At 36.3% G+C, this 22,566-nt stretch overlaps 1 protein-coding gene and 1 long non-coding RNA gene across 3 annotated transcripts; one reads left to right on the top strand and one right to left on the bottom strand.

The window, feature by feature from the left end:
* Window positions 1-1,069: 1,069 nt before the first annotated feature.
* LOC114252708 (uncharacterized) lies at window positions 1,070-15,029 on the bottom strand. Of its 2 annotated transcripts, XM_089729148.1 has the most exons (6): window positions 14,702-15,015; window positions 12,249-14,048; window positions 10,788-12,092; window positions 5,306-6,390; window positions 1,634-1,804; window positions 1,070-1,248 (listed from the first exon to the last, which is right to left on the bottom strand). In XM_089729148.1, the coding sequence occupies exons 1-6, from the start codon at window positions 14,784-14,786 to the stop codon at window positions 1,195-1,197; spliced, it is 4,500 nt and encodes a 1,499-aa protein (XP_089585274.1). In that variant the 5' UTR covers window positions 14,787-15,015; the 3' UTR covers window positions 1,070-1,194. The 2 variants fall into 2 exon arrangements, with proteins under 2 accessions (XP_089585274.1, XP_089585273.1); XM_089729147.1 differs by having other exon boundaries at window positions 10,788-14,048; window positions 14,702-15,029.
* Window positions 15,030-15,587: 558 nt separating this feature from the next.
* Window positions 15,588-17,489, top strand: LOC149502531 (uncharacterized). Its single transcript, XR_016323414.1, has 2 exons — window positions 15,588-15,811; window positions 16,576-17,489. It is a non-coding gene; the product is annotated as an uncharacterized LOC149502531 (long non-coding RNA).
* Window positions 17,490-22,566: the final 5,077 nt, after the last annotated feature.

Below are 22,566 nucleotides of genomic sequence, written 5' to 3'. Positions count from 1 at the left end.
TGTGTCTTCCTCGTCGCGGTCCGCGCAGTGGTGGCACTGCGCCGTCGGTTCCCTTCCGGCTATCTTGTGCAAGTACCGGCCGAAACATCCGTGGCCGGTAAGCATCTGAGTCAGCCGGATGGTGAGGCATCCGCGGTCACGGCCCACCCAGTCGGCAAGAACCGGGCGGACCGCCTCGACGGTACGGAGGCCGGCCGACGGGTCCGCCAAGCGGCGAGACCACGCCTCCAGCACGGACCGCCGAGAGTGGAGCCTCCGCGCTCGAACTACTCCTTCGCCGGGGCGCCCTTCCCGCCTAGAGCGGAGGTCGCTACGCCACCTGTAATCGGCAGCTAGCACCTACGCCTCCAGGTCCCAGGGTGGCGCCCCGGCGAGCAAGCACGCCGCCTCGAAGGAGACGGTGCGGTATCCTCGGATCGCCCTGACCGCGATCGCGCGCTGCGGACGTCGCAGCGCCGCGACGTTCTTGCGGGTCAGGGCGTGGTACCATACGGGAGCCCCGTATAGTGCCATCGACCGCACCACCCCCATGTAGAGGCGGCGTGCCACCTGATCGGGACCCCCGACGTTTGGAAGCAGCCGGCTCAGAGAGCCGGCCGTCGCCATCAGTCGAGGGCCCAACTTCTCAAAGTGAGCGCGGAAGTTCCACGTTTGGTGCCGGCCTGCGAATATATATATATTTTTTTATTTTTTTATTGCCTTTGTAGGCAGACGAGCATACGGCCCACCTAATGGTGAGTCGTTACCGTCGCCCATGGACTTCAGCAATGCCAAGGGCAGAGCCAAGCCGCTGCCTAACGCTTATATCCGCGTTGCGACGTCCTCAACGAGCGATCGTGGTCAGAATAGGTATCGAGGATACCGCACTTTCTCCTACGAGGCGGCGTGCCTACTCGCGCAGGAGCCTGGAGGCAGAGGCGCTCGCTGCTGACTACAGGTGGTGTAGCACTATCTGGTTGAAGTGTTGACCATGGTAGTATCTTATCCTTATCTCATCCGGGTTCACACACTCAGTAGAATATTCAATCCTCGAAATTGGAAATCAGAAATAATGAAATGAAAACAAAAATTCCATATTAAATCATTGTTTTAATAATAGGACTCGTCAATGTAGAAAAAAAACAATATTAAAATTAATGTTTCAATTTCTTTGATTAACGCTTTACGTGACCGTTGTGCTGATTTCTTCCTCGTTCAACTGTGTCTCGGTGACTGGCAATTTTTCTGATGTATTTGCCAATCATAGGCCTAAAATCGAAGTTTAAATTTACATTATACCGCTTCAAAGAAACGCATTACTGCTTCACGGCAGAAATAGGCATGGTGGTGGTACATCCCGTGCGGAGTCACAAGACATCCTACCACCAGCAATTTCGCAAATTATAATTTATGCGGGTTTGATTTGTATTACTCGATGTTATTCCTTCACCATGGAATTCAATCGTGAACATTTGTTAAGTACGTTTTTCATTACGAAAAGTTGGTATCTGCCTGGGGGATTCGGACACCGATGAATCGCTTGATACGAATGCACCTGACGTCTTATCCTTCAAGCCACGACCACTTCATGTATATTCATCTGCATTTTAATGTTGTATAATTTGTTTGGAAAATAAAAAAGGATATTATTTACCTGACAGCTTGTACCACAGTAATAAGGTCCGTAACAATTGAAACATTTTAGCCTTGTGTTCTTTAAACATACTTTACAGAACCCTTCTGTGATCAATGATACACCAGGACTTGTAGACGTTGCAAAACTTATAGATATAGTTGGTTGGACGTTTTTATTCTGTTGTTCACCCTGTCGAAGATAAAAAATAGTCGCTAAAAAGTTAAATCAAACAAGCGGTTTCAAAAGATACGTGAAATTCACTTTAATGTGCGCGGAAGCGCTAGTCACCGCCTGAGGTATGTGAGCGGCAGGGCGGGTGAGGTAGACAAACGTCAAGCTAACTCAGTCTGCCGTTGACCACCGCGGCGGTTGCACGATATAGTAGTTCCTGCCAGTTTGTTCCAAACATACACGAGATAAAATATCCTAAGATGGGTTCACCAATTAGACGACCAGTGTAAAATGTAATTTACAATGTGCACCGTTTTTTTCTCAGACCGTGATGAGAATTGTAGCTAAAGGAAATTCGAATCGGCAAACATTGGAAAAACCAAAATTTACTTCTCCACAAAAACCTAAAGAAATAAAAAAGAGAATTCACATTGATGATTTCGACATGGGGGTCTAACGAACGAAAATTCATCAGTTTGTGTTGATAAAAAATCAAAATAGATAAATAAATATATATTTTTTTATAATTTATTATAACGGTGATAGCGTTTTTCATTTTCTTATTAAGAAATGTTAATTTGCTTATAAAATTGTTTTGTATCGTAAATAATAAAAAATAATAAACACTTTTGAATATGCATTTTTTGTTTAACCAAGAAATAGAAAAATACAATATTACAATTAGGTATAGTAACCGGCAAACATCGTGAGCAAATGACCTTGGCTGCGCAGAACCGAATTTTAGATCACTTTGGTGGTGAGGGTGAGGCGCGACGGCAGGGGAAATCGTATCGAGCGCGTTATTGGTAGATCAGTCGAACCTTGCGTAAAGTACGCTTGCGTACAGTGAAAAATCTATCGTTATTAATCGTTAAGTTATATTTTATTATAATTGCTTGTTGACTTTGTTGCCATTGCTATTTGTTGAGTGTTTGTTGATTTTTTATAAAAAATACACTATGCCGCGACAAACTGGTGGAGTATTCAAAAGAAAGGGTAGAAAAATTGTGTACGACGTATATTGCTTCATTATAAAACAGGGGAAGAATGATATTATGGAAAAAGTAAAACAGACTTCGGAAGCAACAAAAACATCAGTGAGTACTGTTAGGTGCATTATTAACGAAGCTAAAGGCTCTGGCTTGCTCATCGTGCTTGGGACTCCGGGTAAGAAAAGATCAGGGAAGAAGAAAGTTACCGGAATGGATAGTTTCGTTCAATCTGTAATAAAAAGGCTTCGAAAATTTTAAAGAAGATATACCTTTTAATGGCTCGGAATGAAGTTTACGACGAATTATGAAAGAGCTAGGCTTCAGATGAAAAAAAAAAACAGAAAATAATCGGAAGCTGGTAATTGAAAAAACTAACATTCGATTACTACGAATCGAATATCTTCAAAAAATAATTAATTATAGACAAAAAAGAAGATCGAACCGACCGAGTCGTAAACTACACCGATGAGCCCTATGTCGACTTAACACGATGATGGCGACTCGGGTGATGAAAACAGTGATGATGATAATGGTCAAGATTATGATAACGAAAAAAAAATTACAAATACCAGCTTCGCTTCAACTGAACGAAGACCTGGCAACAGCTCTAGTTTTGACTTAATAGAAGGAATATCTATTTTACCCCAAGATTAAATTATTACAATTATTAACCTATATTTTTTGTTGATGTTCTAATAAATATATAAATAAATACATATGTTGATTTTAATAATTTAATTGCATTATGACGCAGAGTAAATAATATTTTTGCACGTGAGTGTACCATGCGCAAACTTACCCCCACTACGTCAACAAATGCTCAAGAAGTTTGCCGGCTATTATACCCATTACATTAATTCTAACATGTTATTCTGAGATTTATCTGCACTTAAATATAATATCGTGTGCGTCTTGTCAATCACGCCCTCCCCCGTCTTACCCCGCCACATACTTCAGGAGGTGATTAGCGCTTCCGCGCGCACTATAGAAAACAATTCAAATTAAATGTCATTAATAGAATGTCATATACAGCTTAGAGATACATCACCGAATACTACGGATAGTGATTTTTAACATAATTTATCTCATATAATTTTCATTGAGAACTAATTTTAAATGAAAACTGTCTACAGTTATACTATTTGTAAAAAAAAGAAGACTGCAGTGTATAATTTTCATTCTAATTGAAAATAACCGGTCTCGCAATGTATTTAACATGTGTGACCGCATAACATCCACTATGAACGAATGGAGAGCAAAAATTAATTCAGTTTCGCGGGTACCTTGATTTGTCAAGGAGGGGAACTTGGTTGTATTTAGGATTCTAGTAATTCGTCGGCCACGTATAGTAGCTATCGAACTGATACTTGAAAAAACCTAATGTAAGAATATACTGCTGCTGATTGGTAGTTAGGACAAGGTACAGCGGTGCAAGGAAATGAAACACTTGTTCATCCATCACTACCTGGTCTTTGACCTTGATGTTAGATTGGGAATTTGATTAACCAGATACGTTTTTATGAAAGCGCGAGCTTTTTACTACTGGACTATTTCATGAGATAGAACACATCCAATAGTTGGGTTTTAGTTTTGACATATAGCTTGGCGTTAGCAGGGGCGCTAAAAAATCTTTTTTCCTTTTCGCTTTCTTTCCTTTTTTGATTAAGAATTAAGGATGCGTCTACGATCACATCGATACTTGGGCATTCTTCGGAAGTGCTCGGCAAAGATCGGTGCATTTAGGCAAAAAAAGAAAGGGAATAAGTATTTTAGCAGAATTAAATTATAGATTAATGATATCCAACACGTAATATCGATATAATATCATGTAATCAAAATCAAACACGTAAAATTATAATTTGTGAAATTCCAGGTGGTAGAGCGTCTTGTGAGTTGGTACGGGTTGGTACCTATTTTCTGCCACGACACGACGAGCAGTCGTAGTTTCTGGTTTGAAGAATGAGACATTGACAGTCGTCATGGCCTAAAGGATAAGATGTCCGGTGCATTCGTGTTGAGCGATGCACCGGTGTTCGAGTCTCAGGCGGGTAGCATTTTTTCTAATGAAATACGTACTCAACAAATGTTCACGATTGACTTCCACGGTGAAGGAATAGCATCGTGCAATAAAAATCAAACCCGCAAAAATTATAATTTTCGTAATTACTGGTGGTAGGACTTCTTGCGAGCCCGCGCGGGTAGGTACCACTGTCCTGCCTATTTCTGCCGTGAAGCAGTAAGGCGTTTCGGTTTGAAGGGTGGGGCAGCCGTTGTAACTATACTTGAGACCTGAGAACTGATATCTCAAGCTGGGTGGCACATTTACGTTGTAGATGTCTATGGGCCAGTAACCACTTAACACCAGGTGGGCCGTGAGCTCGTCCACCCATATAAGCAATAAAAAAAACATGATGTGATGTCTGTAGGGTCATCCCTATATTCTTAATACCAAGTGAGCTCGCTGAAACGTCTTAAAAGTGCTTATAAATTTATGAATATTTTGAACATATACACTAAAAGTTCTCACCGAGTCATCGGAAGCGTCCCAAATAGTTATAATATCACCGTTTCCCGATGACGCAGAATGTGTTAGTGTTGGATGACCTGAATCAGTTTGAAAATTCTGAGGTTCTGCTTTGGCTCGCTGTTCATTTAGAAGTTGGATGTACATAGGATCTGTGGCTTCATTGTTATTACAAGATCGTGACCTTTGCGGATTATTTGTATGAAAAGGATGTTGATCGTGATGAACAGCATTGTAATTATTGAATGAACTTAATAATTTACTTTGATTATTTTTGTTTTGTTTAGATTGCGCATCGTAATGTACAGGAGAGTTACGGTAATGTTGGTTACTTGAATCTTGATTCATTATGATTTCCGTATTTATAGCTCTTTGTTTATTTGTGAAATCAGATTTGATGAATGAAGGATTATTTTGTTTCAAAGTGAATTCACTAAGATTTATGCGTTTAATCCACTCTAACATTTCGTAGTACAATTCTTCTATTTGCTTAAGGTGGGTGCCAATTTTGTTTGCTTTAGCAATTTCAAATGTGCGCTCAATGAACGACTCATTAAAGTTTTCTGTTTTACTTAGAGGTAGGATAATGTTTGTTACAGCGTTATACGACAAATTGAAATAGTAAAATTTTATATTCGTATATTGTGAGTTTGTAATGTTCTTAGGATAGTCTTCATAAATTTTTTGTTGGTACCACTGATTTAATTTTTTTATCATTTTAATTAAATTACTCGAGACCGAGTCGACCATGTCGCGCAGTTGAATGTTGTTTGTCAATTCACAATGTTGGTTAATATATTTTGATAAACTTTTATTTGTCCACGCTATATCTTTATTTCTGTCAAACGATATGCATTCTTCTCTTGGGAATGGATTTCTTTCATGTGCATAATTGCCCTTTGTGCGAACAGCGTTATCCTCAATGGGAAAATTATTTGATATATTGTCTATTTTATAATCTGTGACCCAGTTAGAAACAAATTCAATCTCTTCATCATTAATTATTGTTACTTCTACTTCTACGGGCTTGTTAAAATCAATATCTGCCATTCGTTTTAAAGTGTTGACAGAATCCATGGTTATTTTACCTGCAACAAAAGTAGTAAATTGTATCATACTTTAATTACTAACGTGTAATTACATGACAGAAAAATTAGTTTGAACTTATTTTTATAGGCTTTGTAAGCAGACGAGCATACGGCCCCTTTGATGGTGAGTGGTTACAGTCGCTCTTGGACAGCAGCAGTGTCAGGACCACAGCCAAGTTGCTACATACGGAGTACTCTCCGTAAGGGTGTTTGAAGAAGGATATCTCATGACGTTACACTATGTGACGAAACCATGCGTGCCGTCTCAAAAATCTGTAACTTTGTTTTTATTTACAATAACCAGCTGAAATTTGGCATGTAAGATCTATGATTTATATACACTATCAAGTTCAAGATCTATGATGTACATTCGTTGTAATTTTTATTATGTATAAAATAAAACTAAAATAAAATTGACACATTTTCGTATAAAAACCTAGTTTAAATTATTATGAATAATATACTATTATTTAGTATTATTCTTATTACTGAATATAACATCATCATATATTAAATGACAAAAATGTATTAACCCTTTGACTGCCGTGTAGGTCACCGGTGCCCTACACGACGCACTGAAGTACATAATTATGCTGGTTTCTGTTACTAAGACGCCGGAATATCTAGTAGACTCTGCGAAAGACAAATCCAAGTATACTGAAATCGAATGTATTTCTGAGACTCCAAAAGTTATCCAGGCGCCTTTGTAAGAGAAATCGACTATATTACTTCAATGCGCCGCGTAGGGCATCGGTGACCTACACGGCAGTCAAAGAGTTAATATATTACATAAAATCGGAAAGAAAACATTACATCTTTAAGTACATAAAATTCAAATATCTAACAGGTTCTTGGCTTCGTCTAATAATTCCTTGGACACAGTGATTGATGATTTTCTTATACTTGATATATATGGATCTAATGTAAATAGAAGGCCATGAAATAATACATCTTCATTCATTGCGGACCTAGAGCACTTTCTAGCGTGATGTAATCTGATACTTTTGTAATCTTTATTACGAGATTCTCGGGTATCCTCAGATAAAACACCAATAGGCAGAACTGATGAAGGCATGTTATACCACATGTATTTTGTAACATTGCCGAATTTTTCTGGATTTTCTGCAATGCCGGATACCACCGTCTGAAGGATTATATAGAATCTTTTAATAAGATCCTCGTCAACTCCTGTAATTTCTGAAGAGCATTAGTAGTTCTCAAAAAATCGTCAAGCTGTAATGTGTCGGCGTATTGTGTCAATAGTAATGATGGCAAATCATTACTATTTCCACTTCCTTGACAGGGTTTATCAACATTTAATCTCATTCGGCTTCGAAATAAATTTTGTACAAGCTTCTTCTTTAAATTTCTTCTCTTCTGAAAGATTATATGAAATATGTTAAATCAACTCCATACACCTAATCCACGCATGCAGCATAGATAAACCGCACTCGTAAGCACTTGTTTTGATAAAAAAAATTCCAAATCATTTATTTCGCTTGGTCTAGCACCACACACCGTACACACAGCTCCAGAGCTCGTATCAGTTAGAGCTTGTGCGACTTTTCCATCCACCATAGTTAAGAATAGCTCGTGACTTATTTTAATTACCATATTATCTTTGCGCAACTTAGAAGTTTCCAAATTATTGAGTTGACCACGAATTTCTCCAACCACCAAACGGGTTTTTTCTGGCGTTTCTTTGGCAAATCCCATCAAAATTGGTCGGCAATATCAAATAGAGGAAGATCGTCGTGGCCTAAAGGATAAGACGGTGCATTCGTATGAAGCGATGCACCGGTGTTCGAATCCCGCAGGCGGGTACCAATTTTTCTAATGAACTACGTACTCAACAAATGTTCACGATTGACTTCCACGGTGAAGGAATAACATCGTGTAGTGGAAACCAAGCCCGCAAAATTATAATTTGCGTAATCACTGGTGGTAGGACGTCTTGTGAGTCCGCACGGGTAGGTACCACCACCCCGCCTATTTCCGCCGTGAAGCAGTAATGCGTTTCGGTTCGAAGGGTGGGGTAGCCGTTGTAACTCTACTGAGACCTTAGAACTTATATCTCGAGGTGGGTGGCGCATTTACGTTGTAGATGTCTATGGGCTCCAGTAACCACTTAACATCAGGTGGGCTGTGAGCTCGCCCATCCATCTAAGCAATAAAAAAAAAAAAAAACTGGATTTTGTCAAGGAGCCTCGTTTGTTTCTATATCCGTCAGCTTTATTGGTACCAGAGACGCTATAAATAAGATTGCATCTGAGACTAGGTCACTTTCATCCGTTAAAATTTGTTTGTAATCTTTTTGTCCCGATGAACTATCCCACCCCTATTTAAGATTTCTTCTTGTTGGGTTGTAAACATTCTCAAATTTTAAAATACGGGATGTAGAATGATCCACCAAGTCTTGGATGTAGTTTTACTTTAGCGCTTGAATCGGTTACTTCAATGCTTGAGGGTGGAAGATAACACAGTTTTTTTGCGTTTATCAATATATTATAAGAGGGCAATATATCTAAGTTTTTGTTAATCAGACTTGTTTGAAGTAATCCGTATTGTGATTGCGAAAGATATAAATCACCAAAAAAACTTAAAGCTTCATTGGCCGTAAAACAGCGATTACTTTTTGATTTCTATCCCAATTCCGGAACATTTCAACAACAGAAGCTTCTTCAACTTCTCTTTCACACCGCAATCCTTGGACATATGCGTTATATATATAGTCGAGTCCATATTCTTGAATCAACTCCATATTATTCCTCTTTTTCGATTTCTCCGATAGATTTCCATAAGATTTTGGTAGTCTTCCACGTTCGCCAGATGTTGTAAGTGTGATATTCATTGGTACTTCTTCAAGTTGTGCCTTTTTCCCCTACCATCACATACATTCATCATCCAACCACGTTGTATTTTTAATACTTCTTCCCCTCCAAGCTTAGCGGTCTTTAATTCGGTTAGATTTAATCCATCGATCGTTAAAAGCTGCTATAAGATTTTTTGAATATTTTCAGAACTATTTCACTTTTAGATGAGGACAAATGATGGTGTTCTTCTAAATATTGTTTAATATCTTCTGATTTAGTTCCGTGGTCAATGAAAAATATGCATACACTCGCCGAGGCACAACAAATTCACTCATTCTGTTGTTAATATTGTTTTTACCGAGGATGGCAAAGACTCTATGTTGAAGCACAATAAAGTACTGGTAAATAACAATGAAAACAACTTTTATAGCTAAATTTCGTGAGAAAAATGTTATTATCTTCGAGCGTCTACATTTTTAACCACATTGTTAACCACTATCTTTAAAATTGGTTATATATTGATTAGATATGCAATATCAACAGTAACCACAATTTCCTTCCTTTTTTTTCACACCTAACTCAGTGGTGGAGTATATACACTACATGATAATTATTTAATTCTCAAAGTAATAATAAACATTAATAAGGTACATCCGGACGAATGACAAAAATTAGATTAATATGTAACCCAGGAATTCCCACTTTTCCTTAACTTTAATTTAGTTATCACTTAATAATATTATTTAAAAATAAAGCGTAAAAAATTATCCTTTTATTCTGCTTATTTCTGCCGTGAAGCAGTAATGCGTTTCAGTTTGAAGGGTGGGGTAGCCGTCGTTACTATACTTGAGACCTTAGAACTTGTATCTCAAGGTGGGTGGTGCATTTACGTTGTGGATGTCTATGGGCTCCAGTAACCACTTAACACCAGGTGGGCTGTGAGCTTGTCCACCCATCTAAGCAATAAAAAATAAATTTGAACATTTTCGCGATAAGGCTTTTTTCGTCTGATTTCAAAGGGGACGAATACGGACAAATTTTTTTTATTGCTCTCACTTTTGTATCTTTAGTAGTAGAGTAGCTTTATATGATGCTATTCAAATTACGGCATCCAGCGAATTACGACATACAGCGCTAATTGTCAAAAGTCTATTTCAAGTTTATACAGAAGATAATTTTTTGAAAATTATATAAAAAATACCTATCCATTCTTTGTGTATAGGTCTATTCAAATATCATATTCAATTATCAGTCTATTCAAATACTATTGAAACTTTTATTACATCGTCTCAAGCTTTTTCGACTGTGTGTTGCATGTCGCGTGACGATTGACCGCGGAGTAGGGATAAAGAGAAAGGCGCTCGTCAGAGCGGCCAGTGTGCCAGTGCTCCATTTTGTTTGTTTTTGTCAGTGTTTAACGTAAATGTTGTTTGTCAGAGTTAAATGTCTATAATGTGAAAAAAAAAGGATTGTGTGGTTTTATGATACCACGGTAAAAGTGAAACTTTTTTCACTTTAAAAATCATTATGTTAGTTTTTACGTATTATTACATATTAATGCTATACTCTAAATCAAAACAGTACCTGAGTCTGGATTGTTGTAAAATTCAATAAACGGATTTGCATCATGTTGTATAAGCGGCAAAATTTCAAGGTCTTCCTCATTTTCATCAGGGTGACATAATTTTCTATATGCTTCAATAATTTTGTCAATATCTAAATTTGATTCAAACTCTTCACGACGAGCTAAAATCAGTTGTTCGTTTTCTTCATAAATTTGATTGAATCGCATTTCAGCCAAAATGTCCCTTTCTTCATTACGAAATGGAATGTACAAAGTAACCATTTCACGTTTGTAGTCTAACATTTGATTTGCCATATCGTAATGTCGATAGCGTACGATCCTTGGAGTTTCCCGACGGTAATATACTTTATTACTTTCTTGATTAATGTTTTCTTCTGGTGCTAACCATTCTTCAATGTCTACTTCATCTTCTGAATTCGAATTTTCGTCTGTAATTTCAGGTTCCGACGGGTTTCGTCTAGATTTCACTGCATACCAAGCAACAAACTGAATCAACGAAATATCTTCTAATTCTGCAGGTCGATTTTCGTATTTTTCGAAACAGTTTTCTTTCCAAATATTGGTATCGTTATCAGAAAGTCTTTCTAATTCTTTCTCTGTTTTTCGAATACGATGACGTTCCTGAGGCCACATCGTAGGTATGAATTCAACCTTAAGCGTTGATTTAGACATTGGTTCCCTAAGAAGAAACCATGCTGCTTCTTGGCTAGACATTTCTATTGTATTTAAAATATTAACACTCATATGTTTTGTTATTTCAACTAAATCTAAATTTGGATTTTCTTCCAAAAGATTCAGTAGTTCCCGCTGAAAATTACTAGTGCCTCGATTGGATTCGTTTATATACTCCACAACGTATGCAGCACAGGAATACTCATCTGTTATGTATTGGATATCCATGTTCGACTGCAAATGGTGAAATATAAATGGATTAAAGAAGTTATGCCATTTTTCATTAGGGTGCCGTTTAACGAAAACCATTGGCCTTAAAATTCCAGCAGATAGAATTTTATGATAGTCCTCATCTGATTTAATGTTATTTTTATTATAAAAATCATCAATATCATCGTAGTTATTGTTTTCGAGATTTTGGTGTGTTGTTTTGTATCTTTTCTTATACACATCATAAGCGTATCTTTCACCATCAGTAGATTTAGCCAAAGGCTTGAGTAGTATCGTTGACCGACTAGGCATGAAAGGGGCGTTGAATCTGCATTTTCGTCGATTCTGATTATTTTTATAACATGCAAAAGTGTGATGGTGTGTGACGAGATTAATATTTCCTGACGCTTCTGTGCTCGATACTGAAATTAAATCATCAATAAGCTGAATAGTAGAATTCATATCTGCTCCAAACGAATCTTTAGGCGGCTCATTCAGCCAAAGTAAAATATGAGCATGAGGACTTCCTCTGTGTTGAAATTCAATCCTCTTGAAATAATGTTCAACATAATGCTTACCGAATGGGCTAACCGTTTTATGTTGGAGAATTTTCATGATGACATTGACGAGTTTATTGAAATAAATGGCGCATGTCACAGCATCTTCATTTATTAATTCTGCCTTGACTTTATAATGTAGCTGATCAATTTCTAAATCAGTTATCTCCGTGCCATATTTCAATTTATGCAGAGTTTTCAAAAGCCATTTCCATGATATTTCATTGGCACTCATCGTTAAAAATACTGTTGGCTTACCAAGTTGCCGGATCATTGCAAATAGGTCTTTCTTTCGACTTTGCCAATATTGTACTGAATTCGGTATCGATTTAAGAAAAGCCAAGTTTGAATCCATACAGCCATTAAAATATTCAGAGGATAATATCTGGTCTTTTGTTATGTTTATGCCTTGTCCTATAGGTTTAAAAGCAATACTGATGTTTTCACTCACTCGAAGTCGCATAATCTTCATGGCTAAGTAGAGCAAGTGGCGAGGAGTAACTCCTCGTCGATCAGAGCGCCGCAATTCGCTTGTTGCAACCGAGTATGCCTTACAATTAACATCATCTTTGAATTTCCGAAATTGTCCATAGTAAATTGCTGGGAAAGACAATTCTTCTGCATGAGAATCAAACAGCAAGCTTATAGGTCTTTTATTCTCTCCCGGTGCATTTTGTAAATATTTATCCTCCGACCATAAGAGAGTATGCTGTTCAGCGTCTAGACTATCTTCAATTTCAATTGGTTCAGCGATATCGTCTAAAACAACAATTGGATTTTCACTCTCATCGGTTAAGTCTCCCAAGAAATTCTGACAAATTTTAATGCCATAATGCTTATAAAGCGGAGTAGCTACAAGATAACTGAGCCAGTCTTTAACAATCCCCTTTTTCACTAATCCACGCAAATAACTAGATTTGTGAATTAAACGTTTTTTTATGTGTACATTTATACAATAATCATCCTCTATATTTCGAGGCAGAGTTTGGACCATGTTATCAACGTCAACGGGCACATTGATTACTTGTCCAGCGATTCCATATTGCCCCTGTACGTATCTTAGTCGTCGAATTTGCATAAAGGGTAATCTCGGTGATATTAATCGTTCGGACACTAAATCTAATTCAGGGAGATTAGGCTTAGGCGGATACTTAAATCCATTGTACACGGCCAAATTCGGTATTTTTCCAGCAGTTAACGAGGTTTTACAGGTCGCACACACAAGAATGTCTTCCAACGAGACAGTTGGGCATATTTGTTCTAAGATTGCACTGCACGATAAAGGTGGAGATTTCAAATCATTTTTGAACCATAATCTATCACAAACAGTGCACGCAAATCCAAATGGATTATCCTCAAATAAATTTTTAAAAAGATTATGAGCTCCGTTATGTCTCATATACAATGTATAGATCGATGAAGGATTTTCTTTTGCGAGAGTTCTTCGTGCATTGAGCCTTCGTCGGTACCGACGACAGCGTGCGCCCGCAGGAGTAGTGTTGTTTGCATTGCCAGTTGTATTTTCAGGAGCCTGCAGCGAAGATTCATGGTTGAAAAATTGTTGAGGATGATCTGACAAGTTTTGAAATTCCTCTGGATTAACAATTAATTCTCGACTTCTACTTGTATCTCGACTTGTACTTGTATTGCTGTCACTAGTACCGCGGTTAAAATTGGCATTCGATTTTAGCCGCTTCCATTTTTGACGATACCTGCGGCATCGTTCCGCATTTAATTGCCTTTGATATTGCAGTTTTGATATAACAATATTTTCAGATACAGGCTCACCACTTTGAACGGTATTAGTACTGGGCATGGCATCTGTTAAATAAAATTAAATATATTGAATGGATCGAATATATATAAAAAATACTTAATTTAATATTCTTTTTTTATTTTTTTTATTGCGTAGATGGGTGGACGAGCTCACAGCCCACCTGATGTTAAGTGGTTACTGGAGCCCATAGACATCTACAACGTAGACGCGCCACCCACCTTGAGATACAAGTTCTAAAGTCTCAGTATAGTTACAACGGCTACCCCACCCTTCAAACCGAAACGCATTACTGCTTCACGGCAGAAATAAGCAGGGCGGTGGTACCTATCCGCGCGGACTCACAAGAGGTCCTACCACTAGTAATTACGCAAATTATAATTTTGCGGGTTTGATTTTTATTACACGATGTTATTCCTTCACCGTGGAAGTTAATCGTGAACATTTGTTGAGTACATATTTCATTAGAAAAATTGGTACCTGCCTGCGGGATTCGAACACCGGTGCATCGCTTCAACACGAATGCACCGGACGTCTTATCCTTTAGGCCACGACGACTTCAAACGACGACTTCATACCAAATAAGTTAACTAATAAATTCAAGCACTCAAAATTGTAAGAAATCCATAAACATCAACATGCACCAGCAAAAACTTCTAACAATTCTAATAAATTCGATATAAAAACTACGTTTACTCACCAAGATCTTTTTTCCTTTTTCTATAAGCACGTGCTCTGTCGGCGTCCTGTTTTTTACGGCGTAAAATTAAATCATCGACATTCATTTTTGCACTATTCTTTGCTTTCTCCTCGTCGATCAGTTTTTTGGACTCACTAGCGGTGTCGTTGTTTATCAAAAGCAAATAAAAGTTTCACTTTAATAAATAACAACATTTACATTAAGCACTGACAAACAAAATTTACATTAAACACTGACAAAAACAAACAAAATAGCGTGGAGCAAATGAGTATCTATACACTACATGGTCAGCTGCTGCGAACTATAGGCGCCGCCATATTGGCCTTGGCTGCTCTGACGAGCGCCTTTCACTTTATCCCTACCCCGCGGCCGACCGTCACGCGACGTGCAACACACAGACGAAAAAGTTTGAGACGATGTAATAAAAGTTTCACTTGAAAAATATTTGAATCTATACGCAAAGAATGAACAGGTTTTTTTTTACAATTTAAAAAAATATTCTTTTTTTATAAACTTCAAATAGCCTTTTGACAATTAGCGCTGTGCCTATGCGGATGTCGTAATTTGAATAGCATCAAAGCTACTCATACAAAAGTCAGAGCAACAAAATATTTTTTGCCCGAATTCGCCCCCTTTAAATGAGACGAAAAAAGCCTTACTGCGAAAAATTCAAAAAATGTTCAAATTTATTTTAACATAGCCAGCGAATGACCACGTGACCCAAGCCGGTTAGAAGTCACGTAACTACATTTCAGCATGCTGACAAGCTCTAAGCGTACCATGAACTTATTTTTAACACGAAAGCAGTCGCTATTTGACATCCCTTGCTGTAAAATTTTGCATTTGAGAAAACGTAACTTTTTCTAATCAGCTATATTTTTTATTTGTTCAAAAACGCAAGCATTTGTAAAACTGCGACTAAACGTTGGCGTAAAAAATTCTTTTAATTGTGTTGAATTTCATATATTAAGTAGTTTTATTTATTTCCAATGTATGATGGACACGTATATTAATTTATTTTAAGATTGCTTAATGGATATAACAAATGAACTCTTTTCACATTAGTTAATACTAAAGTTCTATCTCATCACAGTTTTAGTGAGATAAAAGGTAATTAAAATCTTATCTTTAAAGTGTGTACAATAAATACATCAAACTATAGTCGGATTTTTAATTAGACGAAGCCAGCTGACAGTAGCTAATGTCACTTTGTAAAATAATGTTGCTATATTTAAAGTAATAGTGATGCGTTCAGTTCTCGTTCAATCACATAAATGAACAATGAGTGTGAAGAGTTAATCATTAATTTCAAACTATAAAAGAATATTATTTATATTTTACAATAAAATTGTATTAAAGTGATCCAATATAATAATATGTTACTAGTAGTATGTAACTACAATCAGTTTTTTTATTTTCATTACCTATGTACCTATAATTGTTATATTTTATACATCTATAGTTTCAACTCTATATGATGCATTGGAAATAGGACAGTCTTACAAGCTTCCTCGCAATGTTTTTCTTAATGTTTAAAACACTCGGTATTCAGTACAGGTAGATACCATAGGAACATAATGTTTCGTCGAAAACTCGTTGGTATGTACAAAGCACGGCTAAAATTCGAACCCCGTGCCCGATATCGGCAGTTCGGCACACTAACTATTCACTAGACAATCGAGGCAATTTCATTAATTCAGGAGTTTTTTCAATCGTTCACTTTGTCACAACACTATTTTTATTTCATCAAAAACTGACAACACGGTAAACGTCAGTTTACTTCGTCTAATAAAAAATCCGACTATACAATTATTTTGAATTGTCTGATTTGTAAAATATATAACTCACTATAGTTAATATCTCTTAAATTTTAGATTTTTGGGGATATCAGAATTGCCAGATATCATGGGTGTATTGATAGTGCATATGGAACAATCAAAAGATCAATGCTACATAAAAGAAAATTTTACTGTAGAAAACATTAATATTCTGTAAATGTGCAATAATTGGCATGTAAATCTTTATTCAAATAATACGTACTTTTGTACTTAAATCATATAATATTAATTTATTTTATAAACAATAAAACTTGTTACAAAATGTAATCAAAAAATTGCCTAAGAAACTCATGTCTATTTGTTTACTAGCTGACCCGGCAGACTTCGTAGTGCCTCAATAGTTATATAAAAGACCTAAACTTTTGTATAAAATAAACTTATAAGCATTTTCATATTTGTCTACCTTTTAAACCTTCTCTGGACTTCCACAAATAATTCAAGACCAAAATTAGCCAGATCGGTCCAGCTGTTCCCGAGTTTTAGCGAGACTAAGGAACAGCAATTCATTTATATATATATATATATGTAGATAGATTAACATTATAATATGTTAATACTACTTAGTTGGAAAATATGCTAGTAGTAAAAGTATTTCAATACAAATGTTGTTATATCATTCATTTACAATAGTGTTTTCAGAGTACTTTGGGATATAATATGTTTAGTATGTTTTGTTTTTTAATTTAGACTTTTAATTCTGATATGAAAATATTCATTGAGTAAATATTTACAACCAGGAATGGCAACTGAGGCCATATTTCAAGAAGCCCAACTATAACCATCCCCTCCCAAAACTGAGATTGATTAACAACCCAACATTAAAGGACTGCTAGAAGTTTCTGAATATTTTCCTGTATCAAGGTTTTACTACAAAATGTAACTTATTGACCATGGATCATGTGCAGAATAAACAGCATTTATATTAAAATAATATTAATTCAATATGTAAATTGTTGTTTTAATTATTTTTTATTAATCTAAATGCTCCTAAATCCGAAATCCTATATGCTCATGATTTATAAATCAAGACCATTTGGTATTAAGTGGTTACCTGAGTCCATATATAATGCAACATGCATGCCACCATAGACCGTAAGCCATGAGGTCAATAACTAATTATACTATTATTTCACTATATATTTTGTTATTAGTAATAATAAGTAATAAATAAATTAAGTACATGTCATGTTGATTCCGTAAAATACTTTATATTAATTTGAATAAAAAAATATGAATGTGAGTTTATTGGTTTTATACAACAATTCATTCATAATGTTTTTTTATTATTATAAAGTAATAGATGGACGGAGGAACAAAATAAATGTATTTGTAATACCATAATATACTCATTTAATATGTATACTTTATAACAATCCTACAATTCAAGTGTACATAAATTATATTCCCTATAGCTTCTTGTTTCTACTTGCTTTTGAAGTCTTTATTTCACACAGTATTCATGCTGACTATGAAAATAAAAATATTGCTTATAATTTGCTTTTTTGCAGTTATGTTGGTAACTTTTACATCATATGGCTTTACTTGATACCAATCCAGAAGCAGTCTTCTCAAAGTATTGATCAATTTATTTTTTTCGGCATCAGTCAGGACTGTTTTTCATAAGTTCTTCCAATTATTTTGACTTTGATATTTTAATTATTGCATCTTTTGAATTTCACTCATTAAGTCTATCAGCTAATGAAAATAAAGTCAAATAATTGAAGTTAATAAAACTTACAGCTATTCAGTCTTCTGGGCATCTCCAATAACTGAATTAAGGTTTTAGATTAGTTGTAGCCATATTCTACGGTAGAATTTGAACTTGTCTTGTCTTTTTATGTACCATTGCCATAATATTCTTAAGAAAATTAAAAAAAGCCGAACTATTTCCAATTGTTCAAACAAAATTATTCACATTTGAAATGTCGTCACTAAAACATAGTTTAGTAAGACTGCCACAAAGCGAATGGTTGTTCAAATGTAAAGGGGCTAAATGATTTTTTATTCTTAATTTATAGGTAATAAATAAACAACACTTCAAATATGTATATACATATTCAAAATTATTTGCGGACTTTTTGGCGGGAACGCGAGGAGTGAAGTGTGATTAAAATTTGTTTTATTTCGTCTATTTAGTGTTTCTTCAGGTTTAAATGTGTAATAACGGTGGTTTATTAACTATTTAGTATCTGTGAAAGTGTACAAATGTGGGAAAATAAAACAAAGCCTCTGGACGCAACTTCTCGGGATCCTCTAAAAAGTTCACTGAAAAAAAAATTCAGTAAATGACCACCATTTTACTGAGATTATATATTTCATATCATATCATCTCAACACGTTTCATTTAATTTCATCCCAGTTGATTAATGTCTCAAATTAATCATCTTCATTTCATTTCAGTTCATATTAACATTTTTCATAAAAATAAGAATATAAATTAAAACAAGACTTGATCTAAGGGTCTTAGTTACCAGGTCATAAAATCCCTTAAAAAAAAGTGATTTGCACGTTCATAAAAGAATGTCAATCACAAGTTTTTTGGTTATGTGTTATGGTGCGTTATGAGGCTGTAATATCAGAAAATCACGTTTTTGTTCTTTAAAATTGTACCAATTAACATTAGGATAAAATTAGAGTATTTCAATTGACTTTGATATAAACCGAAAAACAGATATAACTTTAAAAATATTTCAATTTCGGAACGAAATTTTGCTTACAAACTCAGCAAACGAGACGGAGACAATGAAGCAGGGTCAGGAAAATGACTTCATAATAAATGTAGGTAGGTAGGTACCTACCTACCAATTGCAAATTTGTCAGGTTCCGACAAAAAGTTGAGGTTCGGAAATTGGCGAGTTTTTAGTTCATGGTACGGCCCCTGGACCACACGGATGAGAAAAATAGCCATTCGCATGATATATAAATAATAATAATATTATAAATAAATAAATCATTTTTAAATTTTTTTTTCGATCGATTATATAAATAAAAAATACAACAAACAACAATTACTAAGCTTTTGGTAAATATTTGGAGGATTAAAAATATTAATTTCGATTTTGCTAGGTTTGCCATGCCCAATTGCTGAACACAGTAGCGGGGTTGTTAATTTACTTAAAAACAAAGTATTTATTTAATACCAAAAAAAATATTTTATGCCAAAATTTAATAGTGTTACATTTGGTATTTTAATGGGCTTAATTAATGTGGTTTTTTATACGTTTTTTTTGTTTTAAGAGGGATCTTAATTATTATTAATATTATTATAAAGCTCTATAATAATATTAATAATAATTAAAGCTATTAAAAAGCACGCGACACAATACCTACCTTTTTCTGTACTAATCGTGATATTATGTACTAAGAAACCTTCTTTAAATCCAAATCAATTTAGAATCGGCATTAGACATTTTCAATAAATAAATAAAATATACGGTAAACACTTACATAAATATTAAAATTATTAATATGACAGGAACAAATTATATTATTTTGATTCCAAATTTTTATACACCGTTCTGTTTTGTTTATTTTCACTTTCAGAATATAATTTTTACACAACACAATAATATTATTATGTTCACTAAAATTTCATTTCTACACACAAGTCAAACATGCAGCGCGACGTCGTCTCACTGAGACGTTCGAACTTCGAAATGAAATGAAGTTAAGTTACTAATTGAGTAGTGAGTAGGTAAGCTGTCAGCCCGAAGTTGATACCGGCTTGTTTTTCAAATATATAACTGAACTGAACTACTGAAGCATATCTTGACGCGCAGCGTGCCAAAACCAAGAAGTAATAGTGTTTGGTGTTCTGTGGCCAAAACGGACTGACGTATATACGTCATGTAAGCGAGTGATATCGCTTGGTGAACTGTGGGCACTGTGGCCTTGAATCAAACAATACCAACCAAGATTCTTCATCAATGTAGCACTATAATTTAATAAATTTATCTAATAGAAATCATTGTTTTAATAATATTCTTTAATTTAGTTTAAATATAAACCATGAAGCCACAGTAAAAATTATTTAAAATTTTAAGTTTTTGCTGACAAACTCCAGCGATAATCCTGATTTTTGTATAAAAAACCGTTATGATAGACCGAATATGATCTTATAAAATAAAATTAATATGTTCACAACAGACAATTAATAATTGGAATATGTACTCATTTTTTTTTATGTAATAACAAAAAGTAAATTAGAAATATACCTATGTAGAATAAGGATCGCAGCGCATAAAATAAAAGTTACACTTTTCCAAAATCTTCTATTTTAATAGTAATTAATAATTAACACTAATTTTATTACGTCTTACTCATTTTTCAACCGTCTTCGCCATCTTCCAATTCTCTGTCATTCTGTCTGTCATTCTCTTCTCCCTTTCTTTCCGTTTTCTCTCACTCACATCTTAACGCTCCGTTCCACACTCTATTCATACGTTCCGTTCTTACCAATCCTACATATATAGCTACTTACTTTAAAAAAAATCGGGAACAAATACATTTATGTGTCGGGGAACGTATAATCTGAACCAATACGGGCGTGTTCGGAAATGGGTACTGAGTTTAAGAGGTTTTTTTTTTGTATTGCTCTTGTAGGCGGACGAGCATAGGGCCCACCTGAAGGTGAGTGGTTATCGTCGCCCGTGGACTTCAGCAATACCATGAGCAGAGTCAAACCGCTGCCTACCTGCTGTACGATAGCTTCGGAACGCTTATTCGAGAAATCGGCGCAATATTAGAGCTCTCATATCGTGGCCATCTCAAATTATCTCGTTGCTTTTAGGCATTCCAAGCACTGATTACGGCTCTCGACGTATCCTTTTTATTAGGAAGCAAAACTTAATTGTGATCCGAAGACCTTTCCAGTTTCACTAGGCACTTTTCCTGGCGAGCACGTCGTGAGGTTACGGGCGCTGCTAAAATCGATATAGTTGGCTTCAAGGGCCAGGGAAATATGTTCCCAGGCTGCAGCCTCTTGATGTTTTAATTGCACCTCCGGACGTAGTGCCTGTATAGCACAGGGGAGGGAGCGACGGGTTCACGGCTTTACTAATTTTAGCGGCTGCCGGGCCTTGGGAATCCGAGGCGTGCTTCTTTCCCTTATGTACGAGGGTGAATCCGTCGGACGTAGGGGCGGGGAAGAGGTCAACCTCCATGTCCGAGTCAGAGACGGATGAGAACATGGAGGTCGCGGCGGAAGATGCGGGAATTTTGCAGGCGATTATAGGGGAAGCGGGAGCGGCAGGCGCGACGGAGGCCGCAGACGATCGCGCAGGCGCAATGGAGGCTGCGATTGAGCATGTGGGAGTTTCGCGCGTGTCCAGTGGACGTGGGAGCGACGGGTGCGCTGGAGACCGCGGAAGAGTTCGTGGCATGTTGAGATTTATATTCTATAAATTTTATTCCGAGGCTCGGGTAGTTCTTGCGGAGGAATTCCGCGAACAAAGGGTTGGTCAACTCCATTTCTTCTGACTGCCTAGGGGGGCTGCCCCAGGACTTAAACAAGCGCCCGCGTTGTGGCGAGGCCCCAACGTGGGTGACCCTCAACGTTTGTATTGCCGAGCGTTTGAATTACGTTTAACAATTGGCTAGAACGATTCCAGGAATTGTAAAGATTGTGTCTATTGTTCTCGGAAGGCAATGCGTCGCAATTAGGCGCAGGTAGAAATTTCCGAGAAACACTTGGGCGACAGATGTGCCACGAACAATGTTCAGTCGATCGTTCGGTCTGTGTGAGAATGTCCGCACGCGACGGGTAGGTACTTCGGTCGGTTCGTCGTATCCCTCGAATACATAGCTGTGCTTTTCAAGGAGTTGAATAATAATAAATAATAATAAATATTTACTAACAATCACGCCACGTTAACTGGTCCCGTGATAAGTTCGTAAAGAGCTTGTGTTACAGGTACCAGATAACGGAAATAAATGTAAGATTTTTATTATACACATACATATATTTAATATACATCCATAACCCTGGAAAAGACATTTATATTTATCATACAAATATCTCCCCTTGGC

The sequence above is a fragment of the Bombyx mandarina genome, chromosome 08 (assembly GCF_030267445.1).
Source record: "Bombyx mandarina strain Sakado chromosome 08, ASM3026744v2".
NCBI classification, from domain to species: domain Eukaryota; kingdom Metazoa; phylum Arthropoda; class Insecta; order Lepidoptera; family Bombycidae; genus Bombyx; species Bombyx mandarina.
The sequence above is the reverse complement of the archived record's forward strand: the minus strand, read 5'-3'. Positions and strand labels throughout refer to the sequence as shown.